At 40.4% G+C, this 26972-nt stretch overlaps 1 protein-coding gene across 12 annotated transcripts in view; it reads left to right on the top strand.

Annotated features, from left to right (window-relative positions):
* MOB3B (MOB kinase activator 3B) overlaps positions 1–26972 on the top strand; it is a 92169-nt gene that overhangs the window by 43592 nt on the left and 21605 nt on the right. For 10 of the 12 annotated variants that reach the window (XR_007907990.1, XR_007907992.1, XR_007907994.1 and 7 more), the window contains one exon: positions 25985–26187. Coding sequence is in view for 1 of the 12 variants with exons in the window: in XM_051809078.1 (XP_051665038.1) it covers positions 25985–26187 (203 nt within the window). In the remaining 11 variants the exon portion in view is untranslated. Of the gene's footprint in view, positions 1–1380; positions 1514–25984; positions 26188–26972 lie in introns of those variants that run through there. The other 2 variants (XR_007907995.1, XR_007907996.1) reach the window with 1 other exon arrangement.

Below are 26972 nucleotides of genomic sequence, written 5' to 3' on the forward strand. Positions count from 1 at the left end.
AGGATCTCAGTGTCATCTCCATCCTTCAGGGTTTTCAAGACCAGGCAGAATAAAGCCCTGAGCAATCTGATCCAATGGCTATATAAAGTAGCATGCTGGGCTGCAAACCTCCCAAAATCTGTGCCAGCCCTAATTATCCTGTGACTCCTAAATCTAATTTCAACACTGCCAGGCTACCTGAGGAACAAGATCTAAATTGATTAATAACTGGTTAAGCAGTGTAAGAAGCTGAAATTTGACATTAAAGGAAGTACAAAATCATTTTTAAGTTATGAGACTTTTTGTAGAGGAGGATCTAAAGGGTTATTAAGTTACTGTAGTAAAATAGCCTAATTATGGCTTATCAAAATGAAAACATACTTTTAAAATGTTTAAAGCTAGGATTGCAGCTGAAAAGTTACTGTATCTTTAGAAATACACTGGCTGGTCCATGTTTGACTAGTAAATTTTGATAGCTGTCAACTTCAGAGCTTTTTGCACAGAGCATGTGTGTGATGCTGCTTCCAAAAGAGGAGCCCAATATGTTGCAACAATGCATCTGCAAAACCAGAGCAAGACTCTGGAGGGCCCTTGCAGGTATGATTCAGATTTTTCAATGGTTTCTTACTAGTATTGAGCTAGAATTTTTCTGAATCTCTATCCAGTAATAAAAATTACCAATTAGGTCACTTTTCTGCAGGGACAGGAGAGCAGCTGACTGGTGAATAGGCTCTGCTCAACTACTTTTTCTGAGCAAAGGCCTCTTCACAATACAGCCTGTAGAAATGTGAGGAGAGTGGCTTCATTTGCTTTTTCATGCAGTTATCCCTGTCTCACTGCTGTTCCAAAGTATGAGCAGGTGTTTGTGGTGTGCACAAAGTGGCATTTGCTGGCACTTGCTGCATATACTTTTTCTTCATTTTTTCCCAGCCACTGCAGTTGCACTATCCAGGAACTGCAGTTGCTTCATGCACACTTGCCCTTCAATAAAAAAAATGTATAATCTCTTTAGATGGTTTGTTTCTTTCTTTTTTTAAGGCAAAGCTTCACCAGGGGCCACAGGGAGCAGGAAGATTGCTGGCAGGAAGAGTGGTCATTCAGTCATTCAGTGGTGGACACATATAGCTGTAGGCTACCACCTGAAGACTGATGTAAAATCCAAACAATCCTTTCAGCTTAATCCTTACACCTACCACACTATTGCTGGATTTGGGCTATAGAACAATTTTGTTTTGTAACTCTTATCTTCTTTTCCCTGTTGCTGCCCTTTCTTGATCACTCCTTCAGCATGGATGTGCTTGCCAAGAGCTTTGAATTAACCACTAAGTACCTGGAAAATATCAGATAGATACTTTACTCCTAGATTATATGTCAGACCTTCCTCCTCTCCCATTTTTCCAGTTCCTGTGGTTCAGGATCTAACTGATGCTTCTAAGTAAACTAAGCTGGCGGATGAACCAGCCCACAAACTTAGCATCCTTCGAGAGTATCATCACAGAAGATTGATGAAAATTGCCTTGACCCCATCTGGATGGTGAGTGATGCAGTTTACTAGAAGCTGCCTATCTGGTCTTCATAGCATTGCATTACTTTCTTGCAGACTGATTATACTTTGGAGCAATTTGATTCCCTATTTTTGTCTGATATCTAAAGTACCCTGAGTAGTTTAGGTATTCTACTTATACAAGAATAGGGACTTAAGTTTAGGAGTAGTCTAGGCAATCCTCAAGCCCAGTCATTGTTGGCAGACAGGTCATTGCTCCCAAAGCTATCTTTTCCAGGTAACTTGCTTAGTGTATCCTCTTTACCTGTTGTTGGATGCGCCGTTTGAGGTATGTATATCTCCACTTCCAGCTAAGACATGTGAGTTAACCCTTCATTAATTCTTCCGTCTAGTTCTGATAATAATAGAAAGTATTTGCAGTAGAAAGTAAGTACAAATTCTTTTGCACATTCTTTGCTTTTGCATGAGAAGAATTTGGCACTCCTGGTATGAAGGACTGCTGGCTCACCTGGAGGATGTATATTAGAAGTCTGATGCCTCATATGCCATATTTTCTGTATTAAGGTAATCATTAAGGGCTAATTTCTCTAATTCGTAGAAAAGCAGGTCTCAGTATTTTTCTTCTTCCATTCTCCATGCTCCAGAAACTGGAAAGAAAAAAAAAATGAAGAACTTCAGTGGTAGCAGGAATGGTTGAGGGAAAGCTCGTGGGGAGAGGGATGTGTTAGCTGGGTTTGCAAAAACTGAAAGGTTTCAGGATCGCTGCTCACTCTCATACTGTTTTGGGAGGAAGAAAGAAGTACAGAGCACCTGCAAGAAGTGGTGTCCCACGTGGGAACTGAAGTGGTCTGTCCAGTAGCTGCTATGTCCCTTGTTCTTGAGGAATTTAGCTCTCCAGCACATTATGATTGCATATGCTGTGGGACAGTACTTAAATTAGTCTCTTAGAGGATCAGCAAGTCTGCAACCACAGCTTCTATCCTAACTGAGCTGGTGACCTCTTCTCTTTAGATACCTTCACAGCAGGCCTGATGTCTCCAGTGTCTTAATTCTATGGCATGCTGGGGCTGAGCTTGTGCCCAACTCAAGAGTGTGAGAAATGTGATGCCTTGCACATGATTTGCCTTGGAAAATGGGTTTGTGTGAACTGAGTACTTCGCATTCTTCAATTGTGTGCATTCCTTTCCCTTATGAAAAAGGAGAATAGCTTCTTATTTGAAACCTTATATAACAGACTTTGTGTCATAGGCTGCAAAGCCGAATATGTGTGGGAGTAGAATTTACATATCATAATGACCTTGCTGGTTCGTTGTTTGGAACCCAAGCAAAATAAGACTCACAAGTATAAGTTTTATTGATGACTACTTTTTTGTTTATTTTGCCAAATTAAAGTTGTTATTTAACCTCAGAAATATAGTAGAAAATTCATGGTAGTCCCTCCTCCCGCAAAGTATTTTCATTCTTAAGGTCAGTCTTTTGAGGACAACACTGGTACTTTGGGGGCCTGTTTTATTCAGAATCTAACCAAGGGAGAGATGTATTTCAGGGGGATCTTCCCCAGACAAATAGTAACAATCATCAGAATGAACTATAGTCATAGAGGTATGAAGTTAAAATAATTTTGTCCTGTTTAAGTACAGTCTCAATTTGACTTCACTGTGGAGTGGCTAGATTGCCACTTAGCATGTTTCTAAGGGAACTTCTGGAAAGTTTAAGTCAAGGACAAGGTCTTTGCTTCAGCCAGAAGCACCAACACTGCCTTTAAGTTTGACCATCTTTCAAAAAGAATTTTGGCCTTCCAGATTCACATAGAGTATGTAAATAGAGCAAAATCAGAAACCTTAGGAGAGGAAAAACTCATTAGTTGCTTTTAAGTAAGCTTCTCCTGTCTTTTATAGGTATTTTTTGGAGGAAAGTCAAATATGTATGTAAAAAATACATGGTTAAAAACCCATTGTGTGGATAAAAGCCATGTGTGACGCTTTTTATCATAATGGTGTGGGCAGCAGGGCCCGGGCAGTGATCTTCCCCCTGTACTTGGCAAGGCCCCACCTTGAACTGCTGTGTTCAGTTCTGGGCCCCTCACTACAAGAAGCACATTGAGGTGCTGGAGCGTGTCCAGGGAAGGGCTGGTGAAGGGTCTGGAGCACAAATCTTATGGACAGGACTGCATAAGCTGTCTTGAAGCAACAAACTTCACTTTTCCATTGACAGTTAATGTACCTTCTGTGTGCCTAAGCACTGCCCTGAGAGATGCCAGATGACTGTTGTTATGCTAGAACTCACATTAACGAAAGGATCCCCAGAGAAGGGCTCTGCAGCCTGACGGTCATTCACAGGCTCTGTGTGACGGAGATGAACAACCCTTACTGTAAAAATTCTTATTACAGTGCCACAAAACCTACATGCGCAGCATAAAGGCAGTGGAAATATCAAACAATTTTCTGTGTTTGGCACTGTTTGTATGAGACCCCACATCTTGCAATTACTCATTTGAACTCTGAGAATTGTTTTTGAGTAGAGAAAAGCCACAAAAACCAAGGTCTAAGTTGTTCAGTTTTCCCTGAAGACTAACACAAAGTGCTCTCCAGCAGTTGATTTACCAACTGGTAATTGGTTCCTCTATGTGCAAATGGATCTTTGTGGTGTTTCACGTGTCCCTCTTTAGAAGTTTTGATTCACTTGGAAAATCTTCTGAGTCATGCTTAGAATCCTTGGAATATGATACCTGTTCAGTGACTATTTTGTATGACTGAGCAGAAAAACCCCCTTGCAGGAAAGTCAGAGATTAGAAAAGACCTGATAAACACTCAGAGCATCTCAGTAACACAGTGGAATAGGAGTGAAACAGGCTTTACAGACAATGCTGACACATGATTTTTTTTTCTTTCCGTCTCACATTGAGTCACATGTCTGAGGAGCTCCAGGGAGGCTGTGCCCTTTCATATGCTTGAAAATATGCAGTGGAAACTTGTATTTCATTCTCATAATGTGAACCAGTGGCACTTTGACTCATTAGAAACAAAAGGAAGGTTGCCGAGACATCTGGAGTCAGATAATCAAGAAGGGAATAAACAAAGACAGCTAATAGTTGGAAGGGAAAAGGGACGACAATGAACAGATTATCTTTGAAAGACAAATCACTCATCTGAATATGGAAAGAAACACCTTTTCTTGTAAGAAGCTGGTGTTCAGCTGAACTGAGAAACATGATAGTTTACCAATAAATGTATACTGTCAACATTAGCATGGTGAAATAATGGTGATTGTGGTTTTTAAAGTATCGGTTGCAGTCAGCCTTAACAAAAAGAACTCAGTCCTCTAATAGACAAATCCCTAAATCATGAAGCTTGTAGCACTCAGAAGCAGATACATTTCCAAAGCATGTGCTGAGTGACATCAAATCTTTGGGAAAAGTGCCAGTGAACTTTTGGGCATTAAAACAATACATCTGTTTAGAATTTATATGCTTTAAAATTAGTTGCATTCCATGACTACCTTTCTTTAAACATCTGGAGTCAAAATTTTTGATTAAAAACCAGTGCTTATTTTAGTATTCAGGTTGTGTTGTAACTTGAGCTGGTTGAGTAGCAGTTAACTAACAGTATATATTTTTGCTGCAGAGATCACAAACATTTGTAAATGTCCCAAGGCATGGCAAAAGATGTCAAAAAATTAAAAAAAAAGAAAAAGAAGATACAGTAATTTAACTGTCTTCTGAAAAAACAACAGTAGAAAAGGAGAAAAAAAACAAGAACTTCTTGACTCAAAGAAAAAGGGGTTATTCACTCATGTGGACATTTGCCACCAGGGTTGTGGTAAAGTTTTAGTTTGGCATGGTTCATGCCTCCTGCAGGACACTGAGGATGTCTTTCAAAACATTCAGCTGCTTGCACATGAGCTGAGAAGTTTTACAGTAAAGCAAGCAATGATATATATATTCAAGATGCAAAAATCATCGCATGAAATGTAGCCTTCAGCTAAAATGAAGGATTTCCTTGTTAATCTCTCCTGTCGTCGGCCCCAGCTTATCCTAGCATGTCTCCTACTATAAGGCCTCAGCTGTTAATGCACACAAAACTTCTTTTCATTCCATTTAAAATGTGTCTTAAGAGTTCCTCTTTAAATAAAATTTAAAAATCTTTTCATTCTCAACATGAATGCTGGTGACAATGCTATTTGGGTTTTTTTTGAGCAGGCTTTTCGTTATGGGAGATTTTATAGGGCTGATTTACAAAAGCTATGTTTGTTGTATCGGTATCATAACGTTGGGTTTCATAAATATAAGAAAACAGAGTCAGGCTCTAACTGTGATAGACTTCCAGTGAGATTTCTGAATCTAAAATCTGGCTGATTTTATATGGAATAAGTGGGAGCATTAAATTATTGATTTCTGTCATTGGAAGTATTTCAGAGTGTGTAAGCCAAAACAGAGAAACAGAGAAAAAAAAAAGCCCAGTTCTTTTCATCAGTTCATTGTATTCAATTCTTAGCCAAAACTGTCCTAAAGATCTGGGAAAATTTCTCCAATAGGTGGGATCTTTAGACATACACCAGTACCACTGTAGTGCACCAAACCCACTTTATGGGGCATGTAGCATGGGACAACAAAACTGGATATCTACTTTGACAAAGAATTTTATGTCAAGCAGCTGCAGAGATCATACCAAAAAAAAAATAGAGCCTTTTTGAAGGCTTTTTTTTTACTATTTGACTATTTTTTTGACTTTGAAAGCTATTGCTTTATCCTACAGATAATCTTTGTGGTCCTTCACTGGACACAGTTCAATTAAATTCATGTATTTCTTCTACTGAGGAGCCCAGAACTGGACCTAGAACTCCCAAGTGCAGCCTCACCAGGGCTGAGTAGAGAGAAGGATCACCTCCTTTGACCAGCTGCTAGTGTTCTTCCTAATGCAACCCAGGACAATGTTGGCCTTTTTCACCCTGAGGGCATATTGATCAACTATGGTCAGCTTGATCTGCCAGAACCCAAAGGTCCTCCTCAACAAAGCTTCTCTCCAGCTATGCAACTGCCAGAAGGTGCTGGTGCCTTGATCGTTATTCCCCAGAAGCAGGACTTTGCATTTACCCTTGTTGAGAGTTCTGTCTGGGATTTCTCTCTGCCTATTTTTCCAGCCTCCTTGGGTTCCTCTGAACAGCAGCACACCCATCTGGTGTATCAGCCTCTCCTCCCAGCTTTGTGCCATTTGCAAACTTCCTGAGGATGTATTCTGATCCATCATCTAGGTCATCAATGGAAAGGTTAAACTGTGTTGGCCCCAGTATTGAGCCTTGAGGTACACAGCTCCTGACTTGCTTCCAGTTGGACTTCATGCCACTGGTAGTAACCCTTTGGGCCCAGCAGCTCAGCCCATTTTCGATCCCTGTCATTGTCCACTTTTCTAACCTGTACTTTGTCAGCTTTCTGTGAGGGTGGAAATACAGTGGCTTCACTAGAAGCAAGGTAAAGAAAATCAGCTGCTCCCTCCTTTATGTGCCCAAATAGTGACCTCATTGTAAAAGCTACTAGGTTGGACAAATGTGTTTTCCCCTTGTAAATCCATGCTGACTACTCCCAAAACCTTCTTGTCCTTCATGAATTTAAAAATTTGTTCCAGAAAAACTTTCTTCCAACACCTTCCTAGAGACTGAGGTTCAGTGCCCTGGAGTTGCCCACACTTCCTACTTATCCTTCTTGAAGATAGAAGTGATCTGTGCTTTCTCCTAGGTAATCAAGAGTGGCTTTGCCATGACTGACAGTTCCCTCAGCACTTTTGGGTGCATCTCTTCAGGCCCCATGGACCTATGCATTTCAAGTATGCTTAACTTTTTCCCAAGCTAGCTCTCCTCCACAGAGGGTAATTACTCTTTTTTCCATACTTTCACTCTGTTCTCAGAGGCCTTGGGTTTGTGAAGGCCAAACTTATTAGTAAAGACTGAGCTCTAGGAAGGCACTGAGTTTTCTGTACCATTTATCACCAGTTCCTGTGCTCCATTCAGCAGCAGACACATATTTTCCTTTGTTTTCTTTTTACTGTTTATATATTTGTAAAGTCCTTTTTTGTTGCTGTTCACGTACTTTCCCAGATTCAACTCCTGTTAGCAGCAACTTGCTCATCCATCTTGCGGATGTAAGATTTTCTTCTGTAAGATTTTTCTGCTTGATTTCTTGTCAGGACAGACCTTTCTTGAACTACAGGATGTGATCCTTGCTTATCAGCTAGCCCTACTGGAACCTTCTTCTCCACAGGACTTTGTCCTGGGATTCTTCCAAGCACGTCTCTGAAGAAGTGGAAATGTACTTTGGTGCAGTCCAAGGCTGTGGTCTTGATTTTTGCCCTCCTGTTTCCTCTTAGGACCCTGACTTCCACCATTTTATGGTCACTGCAGCCGAGGCAGCCTCCAACTTTCACATTTCCCAATCGTCTTCTTCTGTCTTCTTTAAGTATCAGACCTGGCTGAACACCTTCCCTTCTTGGCTCCTCCACTACGTGTTCCAGGAGGCTGCAATGCACTTGAGAAGTATCCCAATTACATAAGCCCTACTGGACAGCCCTTCCAGTAGATCTTAAGGGGGGTTAAAGTTCCCCTGGAGGACCAGAGGCTGTGATGTTAAACTTCCACTTGTTTGCTGAATGTGTTAATCTGCTTTCTCCTGAGCAGGCAGGTGATAGCAGGTACCCACTACAACAGTGCCCGTGTTGGTCTGCCACTAGTCTTAACACAGAAGCTCTTGACTGTCCCAGGGCATTTCTGTTTGCATTTCTATTGCTTTTACACAGCAGGTCACTTCCCCACCTCGTCATTCCTGCCCCTTCATCCTTAAAAACCCGCGTCTCTCCATTGCAGCCCTCTAATCATTCCACCAATGTTTATAATGTGGTTGCTTAGAACAAATGTTACAATTTCTGATGTGCTTATAACTACATTTTAAGTGGAATTTTGTGGCAAACTAGTCTGAAACTGACCCTGCTGAAAGGTTCTGTGCTGTAACTGGGGGATGACAGCCCCCTTCTTTCGAAATCCCTTGAGATAGTGCAACTGACAGCTGTTGGGAGACACAGGCAGGTGACTCTCTGGGGAGGGATAACAGGAGGTGTGGCAAGCAAAATCTGTTTTTGTAAAAATTCCCAGAGTGTAGGTACTTACACACACTTGTTCATAAAATATATCTTGGATAATAGACCAGTGTCTTGTAGGCAAAGAGAAAAAGATAGGATGGAAACATAGATTATGAATCAAATCACAGATAACCTTTGAATTATTTGAAACTGAAAATTGCTTTCACACTAGTGTGGCTGACTACAAAAAGTATCAGATATTGAGGATCAGGCTTACTAGTTACAGATTATTTTTAATTTTTTTTCCTTCAGTGATTATAATGAAAATACCTCATAATATTTCTCCTTGAATAAAACAAATTATCTCTTTCTCTTTTTTGTACTTTGTCTCTTCTTGGCTGCTACATGTCCCTGGCATTCTCCTCTATAATGTCTATATTCATCTGGTCTAGATTTAATCACCCAGATGGAAATTCAAAGTTGTCATCTTCCACCACCAATTCTGTTATCCAGTGACTGAAATTTTGACTGATAACCTATTTGTCAGAATATGATGCCGAAAAGGCAAGTCGTTTGTCTTTCTATGTGAACTTCCAATACCCTTTGCAGAGCAAAATGGACACTGGTTTCTCTTTTAAACTTTCTGTTGTTAATTCCTGTTGACTGGGACAGACAGAGAAATGTGTGAAGTCTCTCAGTTGCAGACTTCAGCCACTAATTCAGCCAACCAGCCTCTGCTCACTTTGGCAGATAATTCTTTCTTAATACTGCATCTTTAATGGCCCACTTCCCCTTTCTGGCCAGGGACAAACTGTAAAATTATCTAATGGTACTTAAAGATACTTATTAAACTTATCGACTGTGTACCACATTTGAACTCCTCATGGTGCCTTTTTTCTAACATGATTGTTCCAAGAGAGACAGCCACAAAGCTTTCAATTTATATTTCAGTTGTTTTTTAACACTATCTGCATTTTCAATTGGGTTTTTCCTTTTTTTTTATTTTTAGCAGAAGTGCAAAACTTTCTTGATGTTTACTTTTAACTTGTATGGTCTCAAAGGAAAAGGAAAAGCTTAGAGCAGCTTTTAAATTTTCAGAAATTATTAATGATTTGATAATGTCAGTATGTGAATGACAGGAACAAGATATTCCTTTAAGTAACTACACTCTGGATGCTGGGAATTTATAGGAGGTAGCACATGATTCAGGGCAGTGGACAATCTCAGCCTAAGGCCATACACAGCATTAGCTTCCTTCCTTTACTACCTGAAGGAATAAAGTAAAGTAGGAAAGTTGTAAGAGTTTTCTGTGATCTAGGAAGTGGGAGGAGAGCCTTGCAACTGAGGGCGGCAGGTTAGTTCTCAGTGATGCAATACACCTTAGCACTAAGTTGAAATAGCAGAAAATGGCTAAAGTGCCATGGGTGGCTGACTACGAATAACTGCCAAGGAAAGTCAAGTAGGCTGAGGTATTATTAATGGGTGAGCTAACACAATAAAGAGCAAGAACCCGGAGAATGCTGAAGTAGATTGTAATCCAGCTTTAGTGGCCACTGAATTTGGTTATCTCAGAAAAATCTTAGCTTCCTGCTAGTGAGGTGCTACTGCAGGGAATGGAACAATTAGCTTTCCTGCTGTTGCCTTACTTTAGGAGTTAGATGTTCAATAATATCCTGTCGATCTGCCCTCTGGTGATCTGTTTTATCTCTTGAATCAATTCACCCAAATATTATTTTTATTAGTGATATCCATCTCCTCCATTACCTTTTGTGTCTGCATTCATCTCCCTCTCCTCACACCCTCTTTTTATGTCATGTGAACCTTTCCTAGCTGTGTAACTGCATTATGAGAACTGGATAACTGGTCATGATAGCATGGGTATGGTGATAGCCAACAAAAAAGGTTTCAAAAACCTGTATCTATTTTCAACAGACCTATCATCATAGAGTCATTTTCTTCTGTACATTAGTTATCCTTTTTCTGGAAAATTTGTTTCAGGATGACTTGATTTTCTTTGGCTAACTCACTTATTGCCTTGTCACATAAATTATCTCAGTTTACCTCCTAATATATAGATGTTTTTCTATGGGTTTCTTTTTTTTTAAGAACCAACACAATTGGAGGACACTATATGAAGGTTTTTCCATGTCTAGTCCTTGTTCTTTGTCTATTTTTTATGAATTCCCTTGGGAAAAAGTGGTCTCTTGATCATGCCACAATTATGATACATATAGTAAATGCTGTTGTACAATGTTGAGACTGCAGGTCATAAATACATAAATTACTGACTAGAAAAGAGGCAAGGGGTAGAATAAATAGTTCCACTGTGGAACTGAAGAAGGTCAACAGTGAAGTTCTGCAGCTTGACATGCTTGGACTTCAGTTGCTTAACATAGTCACAGGTAAGCAGGGAAAAAGGATGAGCAACATTTGCTGATATTATGAAGTTATTCAAGGTAGCAGGACAGGGATTGCAGAAAGTAATACTATGAGATTACTTATATACTGAGGAATAAAAAAAAGCAGATATAATTCAGTGTAGAAAAGTAAGAAAGTAGTCCTGATTTCTGTGTAAAACAATCATCTCTGAGGTGATTCTTACCATGCAGATTCAGAAAGACCGTTAGTTCCAACAAATGTGAAGAATAACTAGATAACAAATTTGGAGCAAACCAAAAAGCATAATTATACAATTGTGTAAATCCCTGTTTCTCCCATGCTTTCTCTTCTTATCACAAAGAAAGTGTTGAAACTGGAGAAGTTTCAGCAAAGGCAAGAACAATAAGCAAAGTTTTAGAAATGCCTCTGATTTAGGACTAGATGAGTTGGCTTAGAGATGTCTTAGAGAGGTGGTCTGATGAGCAGGGTATAGTATGAGCACTGCAGGCAGGGTTTGCCTGTTTACTGCCTCTTCTAACCCAAGAACTCACCAGGGAGAGTAAGGCATACAAGATAACACAGTCCTGGGCAGACTGTGGAGCACCTTGCCAAAGGAAAATGTTACTGGAAGAACTACAGACAGATTTAAGGAGTAGCTGGTGAGTCAGTTTGAAAAGCAATCCATACTACTACTGAATAGACAATCTGTAGGAGGCTCAGCAAATCACTTGAGCTGAAAGTGGTCAAAGGCAAGGAGGGCATGAGGAGAAAGCATCATACACAGAATACTGACTTGAACCAGAACAGTTGTTTTCATGTTGCTTATGAATTAAATTTCATATTTACCTTTAAGTCCTTTGGATATATTTACCTCTACATCTAATTCAGCTTGGACAAATAAGTAGAGACAATGGAAGCAACATAACCCAAGCTACTGCTGTTCTGTATTGTCTGTTGCACCTTTCTGACAGACAGTACTTCCTTTGTAGCCTGCTTGTGGACCAGTGCCCAGAATGCTGCACTTTTCAGCACGTTCCAGTAAACCAGCACTGATTTAACTTTTAGAGGTAGCTCAGTATATCATAATAATAGCAAAGTGTGTGAAGGGAGTGGGGTGACAGGTTGAAGCAGTAATAGCCTATTGATCTGCTGTGCTGCATGGTCTGTCTGCCTGAGCTGGAAGTTTTGTTGAAGACGAACACATTTGTGGATGATAAGCTGAAAATCTCCTTTATATTTAACAGTGTAGTAGATCTTTTGTGCTATTGATGCAGTGCTCCATGGAGCACTGAATGCAACTGGCTTCCCCTCCCCTTATAAGCTTTATTACTAATAATCATATTAGATTTTCAAGGGTGGCAATAGAAAGGTAAGAAATTTTGTAACACTACAATGAGAAATGTTTGTTACACTGGGACATCCCATATAACTTTCACTTTTCACCTCATGTGCACTGAATTACTTTAAGAAGCTTTACCACTTTACAAATGTAGGAGTTTAGCAGACGTCCCATAGTACAGCAGCTCCTCTAGTTTTACAGGAACAAAGCAACCAACTTATTTAAGATTTTTTTTTTATTTTTTAAGGTACACCTTCCTTCTTTGAAGTGTTTGGCCAGGCAGTACAATCATAGGAAATTCTGGAATTCTGGACATAATTTTCCTGGGCTTCCATGCATACTAATTGTGTCATTTTGGAAGAAAAAAGTGTCCACAGACATTTTATGCAGCATCCAAAAGGGAGTCTGAGTAAAGCTTTATGCAGAAATGATCAATGGAGAATAATTGTTCCATTTCTTCCTAGAGCTTGTATTTTTGTGGAGAACTACAGTTGTCCTTTTTACAAATACTGTGATAGAGCAACCTCATTGTTTTCCATTCCAGTTCTGAGCAATGTGCATTTTTCTACATGGATCACCCAGAAATCAGAAAGCATAATTTTCAGTAGATTTTAAGCTTTACCTACCTAAAAGTAAGCAAACTTAAAAAAAAAAAAAAAAAAAAGAAGCTTAAGCTAACTACTAAGTTAGTTTAAGCTTAAACTTCATGGCAATTTCAGCATGCCTGCTGATTTCTATCACATTGTAGGGTCTATGCTTAAGGATAGTTGCTGAACCAAGACCACCTTCAGCCTTCATCCCGTTTTAGAGACAGGAAATTCTAAGTGTCCAGATACCTCTAAAGCTGCCTGCTCTTTGTCAGGTTTTACACACGAGTTTTATCTGTCCTTCAATGTCTTAGCTTTCAGGTTGTGTTAGTTAGGTGTCTCCATATGCATACCCATCAACTTAAAAGGTAATTGATGTCATGCACCATATGAGCAGTGGCAGAGATCACGTAAAGTTAAACCTATAGGTAAAAATGCACAGACATTAAACATGAAGAGAAATGACTGTTTGCTACTCAGATGATTAGCATTAAACTTAAAAGTGTATGTTTAGCTCTGTTACTGAAGTGGAATAGTCAGCCTTGCCTGGTGTAAGGGCACGTGGTCTTACTGCAGGTTTCTATAACTGTGCTGAAATGAACAAAAAAAAATCCCCATAAGTTCCACCTTCAGTTATATTGTCCGTGTGTAATGAAAACAATGTGAGGATCTGACCAGCGTTTCAGTTTCAGGTACCAGGTGAAGGGAAAAGCAGAAGTGTAACTGGTACCCACTGTGTGTCTGAGGAGTGCAGTGGGAGGTGTATACTGTTTCTCATAAAAACATATTTTACTGATTTGTGTGGAAAACAGGCACCCTGAAGAAACATCATATAATTCTCTGTTTGAATTTCTTGAAGCTTTCCATTTATGAAAATTAAGGCTTAGTGACTTTTCTTGTTCTTCTTGTGAATGAAGTAGTAGTTAATTCCTGAGAACTAGCTTCTAACTTCTAGAAAAAGATATTAAGCTAAAATAATCTTTGTCTTAACTTTCCTTTCACTTCTGTGATATTCAGTAGGCATGAAATGAAATAACAGTAGATGTTTACAGACAGTTTTCAAGACCCAAAGCAGAGTTCATGCAGCTGAAGGTGTTGCAATGTAGAAATGTTCTTTATATAGTAGTTAGAAGGTCTGCTGATAAGATGGTTTTGCCCATGACTAGTGGGGCCTAGTGGGTTTCTTCTAAAGGTAGTGTTTGAGGCTGTCAAAAATCTTTTATAGTCATAGTTGTGGTGAATGGAAATTGGATGATGGATGCTGAGTTAGGGAAGGACTCAGATTGTATTAACCCTTTAATCTGAGGAAGAGATATTATTACTCTGGTCTAATCAGAGTGCCTCCCTTTCTGAGCTGGGTTTGATAATAGACCAAATCAACTTATTTTTGACTAGTTATGTCTTAAAATAACTCTTTTTTTGTTTTCTTTGAAAGCTTTTGATCCAGTAGGGCATTTGATGTTTACTGACTTATTTTTTTTCAAAATTTTTCTTAGCAGATGAATCTTGCAAAAGTCATTGGTTTAAGGTCAAGTTTATTCAACCTTTCAGATTGTTTCTGTAATTGTTCTTTGATAATGACATTAAAAATTATTATTATGCTTACCTTCTCTCTTTAAAAGAAGTAGGATACTCTTTCTCATTGATTTTTCAGACTAATTTTCAATGAAATTAGTGGCAAAGCTTCCTTTGATTTCCAGGTACCAGATGGAGCCCTAGGCATCTGGAGAGAGGATCTTATCTATTCATGTTGGAATAATCTGTTTAAATGCTAGTGGCTCCTTTTGCATGGGCAATAGTAGGTTTTGTGTGCCTTGTAAATCCAAGCATCACTGGCCTATACTTTAACAGTAAAGATAGTCTTATAGGGGCATATGCATTCAAAATATTCAAATCCTCTTTATATGACTTTAATTCCTCTTTTGGAAATATGCTGGATCCAAAACCTGTCAGTTAATGATAGCTTTTATGCAGCCTTCACTGTATGAGTGTGTGGGAGTGTTTTCCATGCGTGGATTTGTAAGTGTGTGCACATGCTTGCTGACATAACCTGAAATTTCTTGGAAAGTACTGTCATCTGTGAATGTAAAGTCCTGTGTACTCCTATTCCAGAGTGATTTGAAATGGCTTTTCTTCTATGAGATGAATATTTACTTCAGATGAATGTTTACTGCAAAATACAGGAGCAGTTCAAGAAGAAGGACTTGACCCACTGGGCTACAGTTATGCTATGTCTTCTTTTGCCTTCTGCCACTGCAAGGCTTCTCTTCCTTTCAGCACAGTGGCTTCAAGATGACATAAAGAGTACTGCCCAGATTCATCAGTCTTCTGTTGATAAGTATACTTCCCTTCAAAACAGTAGAAAGAGATTTAAGTGTTCTTAGCTCTGGAAATACTGCCAAAAAAAAAAAAGTGATATGTAAAAGGCAGACAACACTACTTTCTCTGGCCTTGGTCTGAAATGAAAAGAGTCACCAAAGCCTTTGGAACTGAACCTGATGCAATCAGTGCATACTGGGCATGTGCTGATCATTCCATTAGTGTTTGCATGGAAGGGAGAAACTCTTGCCTCTTCCAGTGAGGCAATTCTGAGAAAACAAGGGAAGCAAAACTTCAAGTGCCTGGGAAGATCCTCAGTTGAACAAGAGCATGGACTGGCAGTACCTGCAGACAGAATAGCTCAAGCTGCAGTTACTTCTTCTGAAGGGTGAATCTGGCTTAGCATTCTGATGTTTAGGAGTGCTTGAGTGTGCTGGGAGGGGGCTGCCTGGCTCTTTTTTCTTCACTGATAGGTTCATTCAGTTTTACCACCCTTTAACAATATCGTAAAAGCAATATCGTAAAAGCAAAAATAGTTAAACATATAAAAGCAGATTTGAAAGCCTCAACTGGTTCTTGCTCATCAGCCTGCAGAATTTTCTCTGAGGACACTGGACTTTATTCTAGGCTGTGCTGTTGTAAATCAGCATGGACTTAGCACCTAGTGTGGAAAGCCAAAACCATATCGTTACCCAGAAATTGGCAGTCCCTGGCAAGTATTGTAGGAACAAAGCTATTAACAAACCTCTACCAGGTGAGGAGAAACATTTTTCTGTTGATAACTTGGCCAGGCTCCAGTGTTGTATGAACTTACTTTTTCCTTACGTTCTTTTATTGGGTTAATAAACTCTTTTTTTCCCATCCTAAGCTGTTACACTGCCAAATGGCTGCTACACCTTCTGTCCCAGAAGAGGCTGCATTTTGGTCTCCTGTACTATAGTTTCTGTTCTCTAAATTATCCCAATGGATCTCCAAGGTAATTTAGAATATATATATGTATATATATATACATATATATATATATGTGTGTAGGTATGTATGCCATACAAAGTTACTCAAATACAGCAATCCAACAGACCTCATTTTGTTACTATGGTGAAGATGGGTCTTCCCAGGTGGTTGAGTTACACTGACACATAATCATGACTCTGCAGCTTTTTATGGCAATGTTCACATTGTCTTGAAGAGTTGTAGATCTATTCTAATGGCTTTATCAGCCTAATTATTGTCTGGGGTAAGACTAACCTTGCTTGGAACAGGCAAGAGTGTTCTCTCTGGCAGTGCAGTGCTTATCTTCTGTTCATCTGCAGAAGCAGAAGTAATCATTTATGAGGAGGAGGTAAGATTGCATTCAAGTAACAACCATTGTAAATTTGCATAAAATCCAAGGGATCTGGCTTATGCAGGGCAGGAATTTAGGTCTCTGTCCTCTCATTTCAGTCAGTTCTGATACTTTGCATACTTAGCTGTTTCACAGTATTTGCATTATAAGACTTGTCTTCTGGTGAAATTAGCAATTAAATGGAACATTTTACTGCCATCACCCATTTCTTGAAATACATCAGCAGAGAGAGCTTTTATGTATGTTTAAATACCGCAAAGCTTCCAACAATTTTCTGATTTGTGACCTGCTCCATGTAGAGTTCTCTCCAGAACAGCACATGAATACTTTTGTTGAACAACTGACAGTGGACTTGCCTGCTGATTTATTCTCTCAAGAGTAACACTGTTAGAAGTAATCCCACTTAAAAAGAGAAAAGTACATCATTTTGCTTAAAAAGCCATATAATCTCAGGAGTGTTTTCCTTTCTTCTGCTCTCTTTGATCTGACAGCAGAAGGGAGGGCAGTATCATGAGGATGTAGGTACATGGTAGTCTAGTTTATCTCTAATATTTTGCAGCTGTCTGCTTATCTATGTGAGGAATAAAGTCCAGCAAAACTGACATTGTTTTCATTGTCCTTTGGACAGACAGTTCCTTGACTGGCACATTGTGATAACATTAAACATCAGCTTAGATCAGGATAGCTGTTTTTGCAGCAAAGGACATATTTTGCGAATTCTTATGCTTTGGGTACATAGGAGGACGAGCAGAAGGGTTTTATGCAGCTACCTTCTCCACATTGTTAGATTCCAGTAATGCTGTGTTCTTGCTACTTATTACAAAATTGGAAATTATTCTTACTTTACCAGGTTGTTATGTTTTTAAGCTGTGTTTGCTGTAGTATAGTGTCAATGCTTTTGCTAGTGGAGAACTCAGTCTCTTTTTTTTTCCCCATGTGTATTTTTAAAAAAGAATGAATTATGATAGTGGCCTGAAAAAGGACTTTCAAATGTGCAGCAAAATTTCTATGCACAATTGCGAAAGGACTTACCAGCTTCCCTTGAGTAAAGCAAGACTTCAGACCACACAAATACTGAACATCAAAAGTGCTCATGCATCTGGCATCACCAGAGATTTAACTAGGGAGTCATTTTCCTTGCAGACTGCAGGCAGAAGTGTGAGCCAGTTGAGAACCACATGTAACATACAGCCAAAAGGCTGGGTTGTTCTCTCTGGTTCCTCAGTATTATCTTTCTGTGACCTTATAGGTTCTGACTCTTGCCTAGAGAAAATCAGACCATAAAGACCAGCTGTATAATGACTCTTCTTCTGTTTCATCTCTAACCTGTGCAATTGAACATCTTCACGGAGATTGTAATGCGTATTGGAGCAAGAAGATTCAAGATTGTCATATGTCAGATGAGATAAACTTTTTGCCTGTTGCATTCATCTCAGACCTTTAGTTACCTTCCTTTAGCCCCACCTAATTTAGTTGCTTTAACTTTGAGTGTCTCTTATACCACCATTTATTTTTTTGCATCGTACTAAGAACAGTTTTTGTATCAGCGGGATTTAATTAGGACCTCCATCATGGCATTAAAACATCTGTGTTTAAAATCAGCAGACCATTAACTTACTGCTAATCACTGCATAAGATGGTCAGCACACTTTCCCATGTCATTGTGACCAGCTTTATGAGCTGATAGCAGTCATAATTGTGCCTTCAGGGAGTGAATGTCATGAGGGGAAGGCCATGATGCTCTCTGCAGTTATGTATGTGGAATACACAAAGTAAGAAAACAGATCAGTGTCATGATTTATTTTGCCAGCACTATGCTGTATGTCTGTTTGATGAGGGACAGATTAGATCTGGATGCTCACTCCAGCACAGGAGCAGATCACCTGATAGCAAATTAAGAACATGTAAGGAATGAAGTTGATAGCCTCAGACAACTATGGGTTAAATCTGGCCAATTTAAGAAAGAAAGAGAAAATCTCTCTATTTTCTGATGGTTAAGAAGTTCATAAGTGGATCAGGCAAGTTGAGTTTTGGAAGTTGTAACCCTGCTCATTGTGGGGAGTAGCCTTTTCCAGCAAGTAAACAGAAGCAAAAAGGTTAAAGGAATATGAGGAGTCAGGGGAAACAATGTGGTTTTTCCAGTATGCTGCTGTGGTGCAAAAACAGATATGATGCTTTAAAGGCTCTAGATGTCCACAAACAAGGCCAAAAGGGAGAACCTGCACCAGCAGTGCATGGAGGTTACTGTAAAAAGAAACATGGAGTGATCATTGTGAGTGACTGTCTGTTGAGGTGCACTGGGATACCCACCTACCAGCCTGATAGAGAGTCATAAAATGTTTGCTGCCTCCCGGGGGCTGAGATTCATCGTGTTGTCAGGAGGGCACCCCAAATTGTCAAGAGTGCGGCCTATTACCCACTATTCCTTTTTATGTGGGTGCAAATGACACCACGAGCCAAAAAATAGGTAGAATCAAGGAAAACCATGAAGGCCTGGTGAGGCAGATGAGAAACATTGGTGCCCAAGTCATCTTCCCATTTATGCTCCTGATTAAAGGAATTGGGACAACCAGAAGCAGATGCACAGTGCAGATCAATGTTCTTGTGTCTGGTGCTATTGAGAAGGTTTTGCTTTTTATTACAATGGGTTGTGCTTTAACAATTGTAGCCTGTTAGTGAGAAATGGGATCCACCTGTCTAAAAAGGGCAAGAGAATCTTTGGGAGCAGGCTGGCCAGTTTGGTGAGATAGGCTTTAAACTGAAGGACTCAGGGTTGGAGTCCAAAGTGGCAATGCTTTTGCCATTGTTTCCTCCTGGGGAGTAGGTCATACCAACCAGTGCAGTGACAGATGTTCCTTGGCTGCCTCTCAAGTTGAGGATCAAAGGGCTAACCACATCAAGGATGTTTTTGGTTATGGTGAATCCTCTTATACCTCTCAGGAATCTGGTTGTTTAATTTTATTATTATTATTTGTATAATATATTTATTAGTACCTGTATACAAATATACACAGCATAGGGAATAAACAAGAACTAGAAATCAATGTGCAGGGCCATGATCTCATTGCAATTACTGAGACATGATTGGATAGCTCCCATGACTGGAATATTGTCATGGATGGGTATGCACTTTTTGGAAAGGACAGGTCAATGAGGCGAGGTGGTGGAGTTGCTCTTTACGTGAGAGAGCAGCTGGAATGTATTGAGCTCTACCCAGGGAGAGCTGAATGACTCGAGAATTGAGGGACAGGCTAATATGGGTGGCACTGCTGTGAGTGTTTACTATATTGTCATGGTTTGAGAGCCCCAAAATCTAATTCCCTAGTCTAAGCCCCCTCTCATATCTCAACCTAGTGTGAGATGGTTTTTCCAGACACCACACGAGACTCAAAATGGGGGGAAGGGATTATATATTACAATGACTGTACAAAATAAATACTACAATATATTATATACAATCTTAACTACCTCTACCATGACAAAACAGTATTTACAATGGATCAAATCTCTTCTCCTTTTCAAATAAAAGTCCAGGAGGGAAGAAGGAAAGATCCTTTCCACTTTCAGAGCAGCATTCTCTTCAGAGTAGCAGTCTATCTCTCTCTCTTCCATACAGCAGCTGTAGCTGCATCTCTACCAGTACACACAAGGGGTATCCAAGCCCTCTTGACCCTTCGTCTCCAAGCGAGGGTCTTTCTCTTCCGTGGACTGTAGCAGGGACAAAATTCGCTTCACCACGTCATATCATGGGGTGTAAGACATCCCATGAAGGTCCCTTCCTCAGGGGATTCACCCCTGAGTCAGAACATCTCAGGCAGCTTTCAGCTGAAGGCCTTTGCCTCAAGAGTTCTGTCAGAGCTCCTGTGCTCTGATCTCAGGCTGCTAGCTTAGCTTGGCAGCAGCGGCGAGGGGGGCCAAGGTCACCCCCTCCACATTCCTTTAATCGTCCCGGTCCAGCTTTCCAGGACACCTGAGCTTTTCAGCTCCTCTCTGCAGTGCTGCTGCATTTAGGATTTCTATTCAGTAGGAGTCCATCCTCTCCACTTAGGAAAGGTCACAAAAGGACTTTGGGGTTTTTGGTTCAGTTCTTACCCAAACACTCTCTCTCTCTGCTGCTGGCTCTCTTTCCTTCGGGCAACTCTGTGTCTTCCTGCTCGGCTGCATGTTTGTTTCTGCTGCTTCTTCAGTTCTTATCTCCTTCTGGCTCTCTGCCACCGTTTCTCCGGCCAGTGCTGTGTTTGCTGCTGCTCCTGCTGCTTCTTACAGTGGAGAAAACTTCTTTAGTTTTCTAGCTACAGGTACTTAGCCCAGTTTTACACTGTTCCAAGTCCCTGCAGCCCCCCAGCTGGGGCTGCTGCTGCTTCTCCTCGTGGCTCTACAACATGGCTACCTCTTCTACAACAACTACAACTACCTTCTCTTCCATTCTGCTTGTGATATGTTTATATTTTGCAAAAGCGCTCATTGGGTAAAACCTCAAGGATCACCACCCCCTGGGATTTTACCATTTTATAACTTCAGGGGGAAAACTGTTTCCCCCCACCACATATATGCCAACTGATCATGAGGAGTTGATGAGGCTTTCTGTGGGCAGCTGGAAAGAGCCTCATGGTCACAGGTCCTAGTTCTCCTCGGGGCCTTCAACACCCTGATATTCATTGGAGGGCCCAGCACACACAGTCTGTGCAGATTATTGAAGGTAACTTTTTGATAAAAGTGGTGGAGGAGCCAACTAGGAAATGTGTGTTGCTGGATCATGTGCTAGCAAACCAGGAGTGACTGCTTGAAGATGTAAAGGTTGGAGGCTGTAGCAATCATGAGATTGTGAAACTCAGGATCTTGCATGAGGGAAGCAAAACCCTAAACTTCTGGAGACCTAACTTCAGCCTCTTCAAAGACACTTAGAGGAATACCATGGGATGTGGCACAGAAGAGAAGGGAGTCCAAGAGAACTGGTCAACATTTAAGCACCACTTCCTCCAAGCTCAAGACCAGAGTATCCCCATGATGAAGAAATCAGACAAAGGGGGCAGGAGATTTGCATGGATGAGCAGGGAGCTCCCAGTAATTTACAGGAAATGGAAAACGGATAGGCCACATGGGAGGACTGTAGGAACATCGTCAAGGTATGCAAGGATGTGACAATGAAGGCCAAGGTCCACTTGGAATTGAGTCTAGCAAAGGACATCAAAGGACAAGAAGGACTTCTACAAGTATATCATCAGCAAAAGGAAGGTGAGGAAAAATAAGGGGTTGCTATTGAATCCTGGTGGCGGAAGACACAGAAGAGGTGGAATTACTGAATGCTTTCTTTGCCTCAGTCTTTACTGCTGAGCATGGCTCTCAGGAGTCCCAGACCTTGGAGGTACAAGAAGATTGGAGAAAGGAAGACTTCCCCCTGGTTGTAGAAGGTTGGGTTAGACAGACTTAACACCCATAAATCCACGGGCCCCAATGGGATGCATCTGTGGGTGCTGAGGGAGCTGGCAGATGTTGTTGCTCTGCCGTTCTTCATCATCTGTGAAAAATGATGGAGAACGGGAGAGGTACCTGATGATTGGAGGAAGGCCAATGTCACTGCCATCTTCAAAAAGGGCAAGAAGGAGGATCTGGGAAACTACTGGCCAGTCAGCCTCACTTCCATCGCTGGAAAGGTGATGGAACAGCTCATTGTGGAGGTCATAAACAAGCATGTAGAAGAAAAGAAGGTTATCAGGAGTAGTCAGTGTTGGGAAAACTGTGGCCAGCAGGTTGAAGGATGTGATCCCCCTGCCTCTGCTTGGCCCTAATGAGGCCACATCTGGAGTGCTGCCTCCAGTTCTGGGCCACTCACTTCAGAGAGGACATTTTGGTGCTGGAGCGTGTCCAGCAAAGGGCAACAAGGCTTGTGAAGGGTCATTATGAGGAATGGCTCAGGGAGCTGGGTTTGTTTAGTCTCAAGAAGAGGAGGCTCAGGGGGCATCTCATCATTCTTGACAACCCCCTGAAAGGAGGTTGTAGCCAGGTGGGAGCCTATCTCTTCTGCCATGCTACAGTAAGAGGACAAGAGGAAATGGCTTCGAACTGAGGAGGGGGACATTTAGATTAAATATCAGAAAAGAAATTTTCTCTGTTAGGGTGGTCAGGCATTGGAATAAGTTGCCCAGGGAGGTGGTGGAGTCACTGTCCCTGGATGTGTTTAAGAGGCATCTGGATTCGGTCATGGGTGGTGTGTTTAGGGGTTTAGGGATTATAGTGACAGTGCTGGGTGGATGGTTGGACTGGATGATCTTGAAAGTCTCTTTCAACTTCAGTGATTCTGTGACTCTAAGGCGAAGGCTACTGTGGCTGAGCTGAAGGACAGCGAACAGGCTCCTTAACAAGTTAAAAGATCTAAATTTAAGCTAGTCTGTTCCCAAGAGCCACTTGTAATAACTATGTTCTGTGGTTGATTTATTTATAACTGTAGCAGTTGCAGTGGGAACAAAACATTAGGCCAAATTTTGACCTCAGAATATAAATCTAGAATAGTTTTGCTCTGAATTTTTCAATTTTGATGACATTACTTTGGATTCATTCTGTTGTAATTGAGGTCAGAATAACGTCTAGTTTTGAATGCAGAGAGCAGCAGAGTGTATGTTCAGTATAGGGCTGCAGCCACCTCCATATGCTCATTTGTACCTAGATACTGACCAGACACTGAGCCTCCTCTGTATGCCAGGAACAGAGGGACAGCCTGACAGGCTCTCCAAGGCTGAGGGGTCTCACCACACAGCTACCAGTTGCATTCAGTGATACTAGGAGAAAGTTTTTGACTTTTTAGGCCACCATGTCAGTTTGTAAATCAGTTTTACAGGAAGGAGAGAGAAGTCAGGGAGCCATTACTTATTCTGATGTACCCAGATGATATATTTGTGATAGTAGCAATGTTTCACGGTTTATTTGAGAGTAAATGAAATAATTTTGCAAAATTGGAGAAATTCCACCACAGCAAATGAAGCTACACAACATGTCTGAAAACTTGATGCATGTGAGGAGCAGTGGGAACACAGTAAGTTTATTATGCATCCTAGGCTGTTTTATACCACTTATTTTTTTTTTCTATGTGTTACTTACATGTCCTCAAATTCACTACCTAACACATCTAAAAAGCTGTCAGATGAAAGCCCTTGCTTGCAGCAGAAGCAGTGCTCTGTGGCCTGTGCACTTACTACCTGTAACTGTAGAGTGGGAACATGGGCTGCAGGGAAGTTAAAGAATTTGTCAGCTTCATTTATTCACCTTGTTTCAGTCAGTTAATACAGAAGTATGGATGTCTTTATTACAGGAACATTCTTCAGTAACAATTGTATGTCAGCCCATAGAAGATAAAACTAATTATTCTTCATTTTTGGGTCATATCTATTCTGGATCAGAAAATACAGTGCTTTCAAGAATTCATCTCTCAGTTCAGTGAACCAGCTTGCAGTGAAAAGTGCCAGCTATTCCCCTTCCCCTGTTTTTAAGGCTTAACATTTTCTTGGGTATATTTTTAAATTTCTGGTTTGGGTTGATTTTGCAAAAACATAAAGCAGGCTGCTTCTGTAATCATTCCTGAATTTAGCCATGCTTGATGGCTGGAACGTGATCCTCCTGGGTTAATAAGCAACTAACTGGAGGTTCTGTTATGTTTTTGATAAACTGTGTTTATTTTGCCCTTGGAAATAACAACAGTTGTTTATTACAATCCAGGTGCTTGACTAATTGTGTGAAGTTGTGTTTCAAATATTGCCAAGGCATCTGTACATACAGTCATTTCTGTAGTTTAACCATGTCTCAGTTCATGTCTTGAGCATTCAGGCCTTCTCCTCTGTGACCTTCCATAATACCTTTAGCATTTAAATGAATGGATGTGATAACGAAAAGCAAACATTCCTTAAGAAGATAAAGTAGTTGTGCTTTAATAGATGTAGCTATTTTTCTGATCCCTGGTTTGTATATCAGGAATAAGAAGGGCTGCACTGCATTTCTAAAGCTACTTGAAATTATTTCAGAAGGATTTCCCCTGGTGAACCCAGTTCAAGGCAAAATCCCCAAGACATTTCCCAACATTATCTGCACCTCAGCAATGGCAAATGTAGAGGCAGTTCAGGGATACACTGAACAGGACACTTCTGCAGGCTGATGTGCTTCCCCACTCACATGCTAACAGACACACCAATGGTCACTCAAATCCACAGGAGATATATCCTGGCACCTCCCTGGCCAGGAGTCCAAAATAAGGTGCATGTTTATGTCGATGGGACCCAGACTGGTTACAGCCACAGTTGATAATTTATGTCATCTGCGGTCAAAAATCTGTTTTCGATATGGAAATTCTCACTGCATGTTCTCACATCACCCTCAGTGGAACTGTGCAGTCTGTCCATTCATTCATTCCTATGAGTGCTGAGCAATATTTAACAGGAGACTAAAATGTGAAAATGAGAAAGCTTGCAGCTTGTTAATGTAGTATCTCCAACTTCTTTCTGCAAATAATAAATGTTTTTCTTGTTCAGAGCATGAGCTGGGCTTTTAGGGAGTAAAACCAACTGGTTGGTTGCGAGGTTTATTTTTAATTTTTAAGAAGCAATAACTACATTTATGTGGTTCAAATCCAACTCAAACATGAACTGTAACCAGAAAGTCAGGAGATGCTGCAACAAAGCAAAGCAGCAGTAGAGTTCTGAGCATGACACTGAATCATCATGTCTGAGGGACAATCATGGAAGGAGATGAACCTTTAAGCTTTTTTGGAGACAACTCAGTGGCGTACAATACCATGCAAGATCAGTCTTTTATGAAGGGCAGTTCTGAAGGAATTATTGGTACTATTGTGAGTGCCTAGCTTTTTATTATTGCAGGTGCTTTGGAGTCTCCAGCTACAAAGCAGTTGAACTTCTAAGGTGTTTTAGGACTGTTCTTGTGTCTCCTCAAAGAATTTTTCTTTTAAAGGAACAAGCAAATTGGTACATATAACTGGGAGGAAATTGAAAGCAAAGGGGTCTATCCTTCAGTCAGTTATTTCAAATTTGTTATTATATTTGATACTGTGAAATACTGCTGTTAAGTAAGGTGAGCAGTGTCTATTACTTCTAGGAAGAGCTCTGTATGTATCAGCTTGGGGAACAGCCACCTCATGATGTGAAACCATTGATGTTAATGGGTTGGTGTGCACTGCAGTGAAAATCACATTTCTGAATGTTACGGTACTGGATGTTCCTCCATTAAATTATGCAGGGAAATAAAGGACCAGTACCTGTTAGTCTTGATCCATTAAAGTCGCTTAAGTACTTGGTTATCTTTAGTGCTAGCCGTCAGATAAATGTGTGCATTAAGTGACCTTCTGGATTGGAAAGGAGGCCTAGGAAGTCATACCCTAGTTTGCAGTTAAAATCTCACACTTTGCTCCAAGGCTCTTGTCCTGTGAGGATGACAGGATTTTTATGACAACCCTACCTTCTTTATTCACAGGTGTTCCCTTTCCAAAGAACTTCCTTCAGATCTGTAAGAAGATTCTCTGTCGGCTTTTTCGTGTGTTTGTTCATGTCTACATCCATCACTTCGACCGTATCATCCTCATGGGGGCTGAGGCCCACATCAATACCTGTTACAAGCACTTTTATTACTTTGTGACAGAGCTCAACCTCATAGACCGCAAAGAACTAGAGCCTTTGGTAAGTGTGGGTTTGGGGAAAAGCTCATGAAAATTCTTCTCCTCCCTTCACTGAGTTTTTCTCACACTTGTTGCAGTGAGTTTCCTCTAGAAATAAGGTCTGTGGTTCAACACTGGAAATTTAAAGGGATGAACTCTGCCTCTGTGCACAGACCTATTCCATCTCCTGCAGTATTTGTGTGAACCTCAGTAAAAAGAGAAAAGTGTAATGTGTTTTGTGTGGAAAAGTACAAAATGGGAAATCCTGCCATTTGAAAAAAGAAATTCATTTGTCTTCTTCCTGTACTATATATTTAATATATAATTTTATTCTGTCTTTTTTCATTGATTGGTAGTAGCATGGCAGTCATAGCAGTCATATGTGAAGGGAATAGTTATCTATATAAAGGTGAATTGTGAGGGTTTTTTTAATCTTTAAGTAAGTGTTTGTGAAGGTATTGTGTTAGCTCCAGAGCGCACACTGAAATCTTAAGTGAGGCAGATGGAGTCAGACAAAGGTTCAGATAATTAGCAGTGTAACAAAATGAGACACTTCCTTGTGGACTGATATAGATTAAAATTAAATTCACTGCTTCCAAAAGTAAGGCTCCAGAAATGGAACTGCTTATGCTGTTGGTTGCAAATGCAAGCAAAATAAAATAAAATAAAAATAAAAACAGAGAAGAAAAAGTAAGACATAATTCAGAAAGCAGTTTATGTTCAAATCCTCACTGTGGGCATTTAGCCAATTTTAAAAGGGATCAAGGAGCCTTTTCTCCATAGGTCAGAGTTTGGAAAATACTGTGT

Source organism: Manacus candei, unplaced genomic scaffold, assembly GCF_025592945.1.
Source record: "Manacus candei isolate 608988 ecotype Guabito, Panama unplaced genomic scaffold, ASM2559294v1 h1tg000074l, whole genome shotgun sequence".
NCBI lineage: Eukaryota > Metazoa > Chordata > Aves > Passeriformes > Pipridae > Manacus > Manacus candei.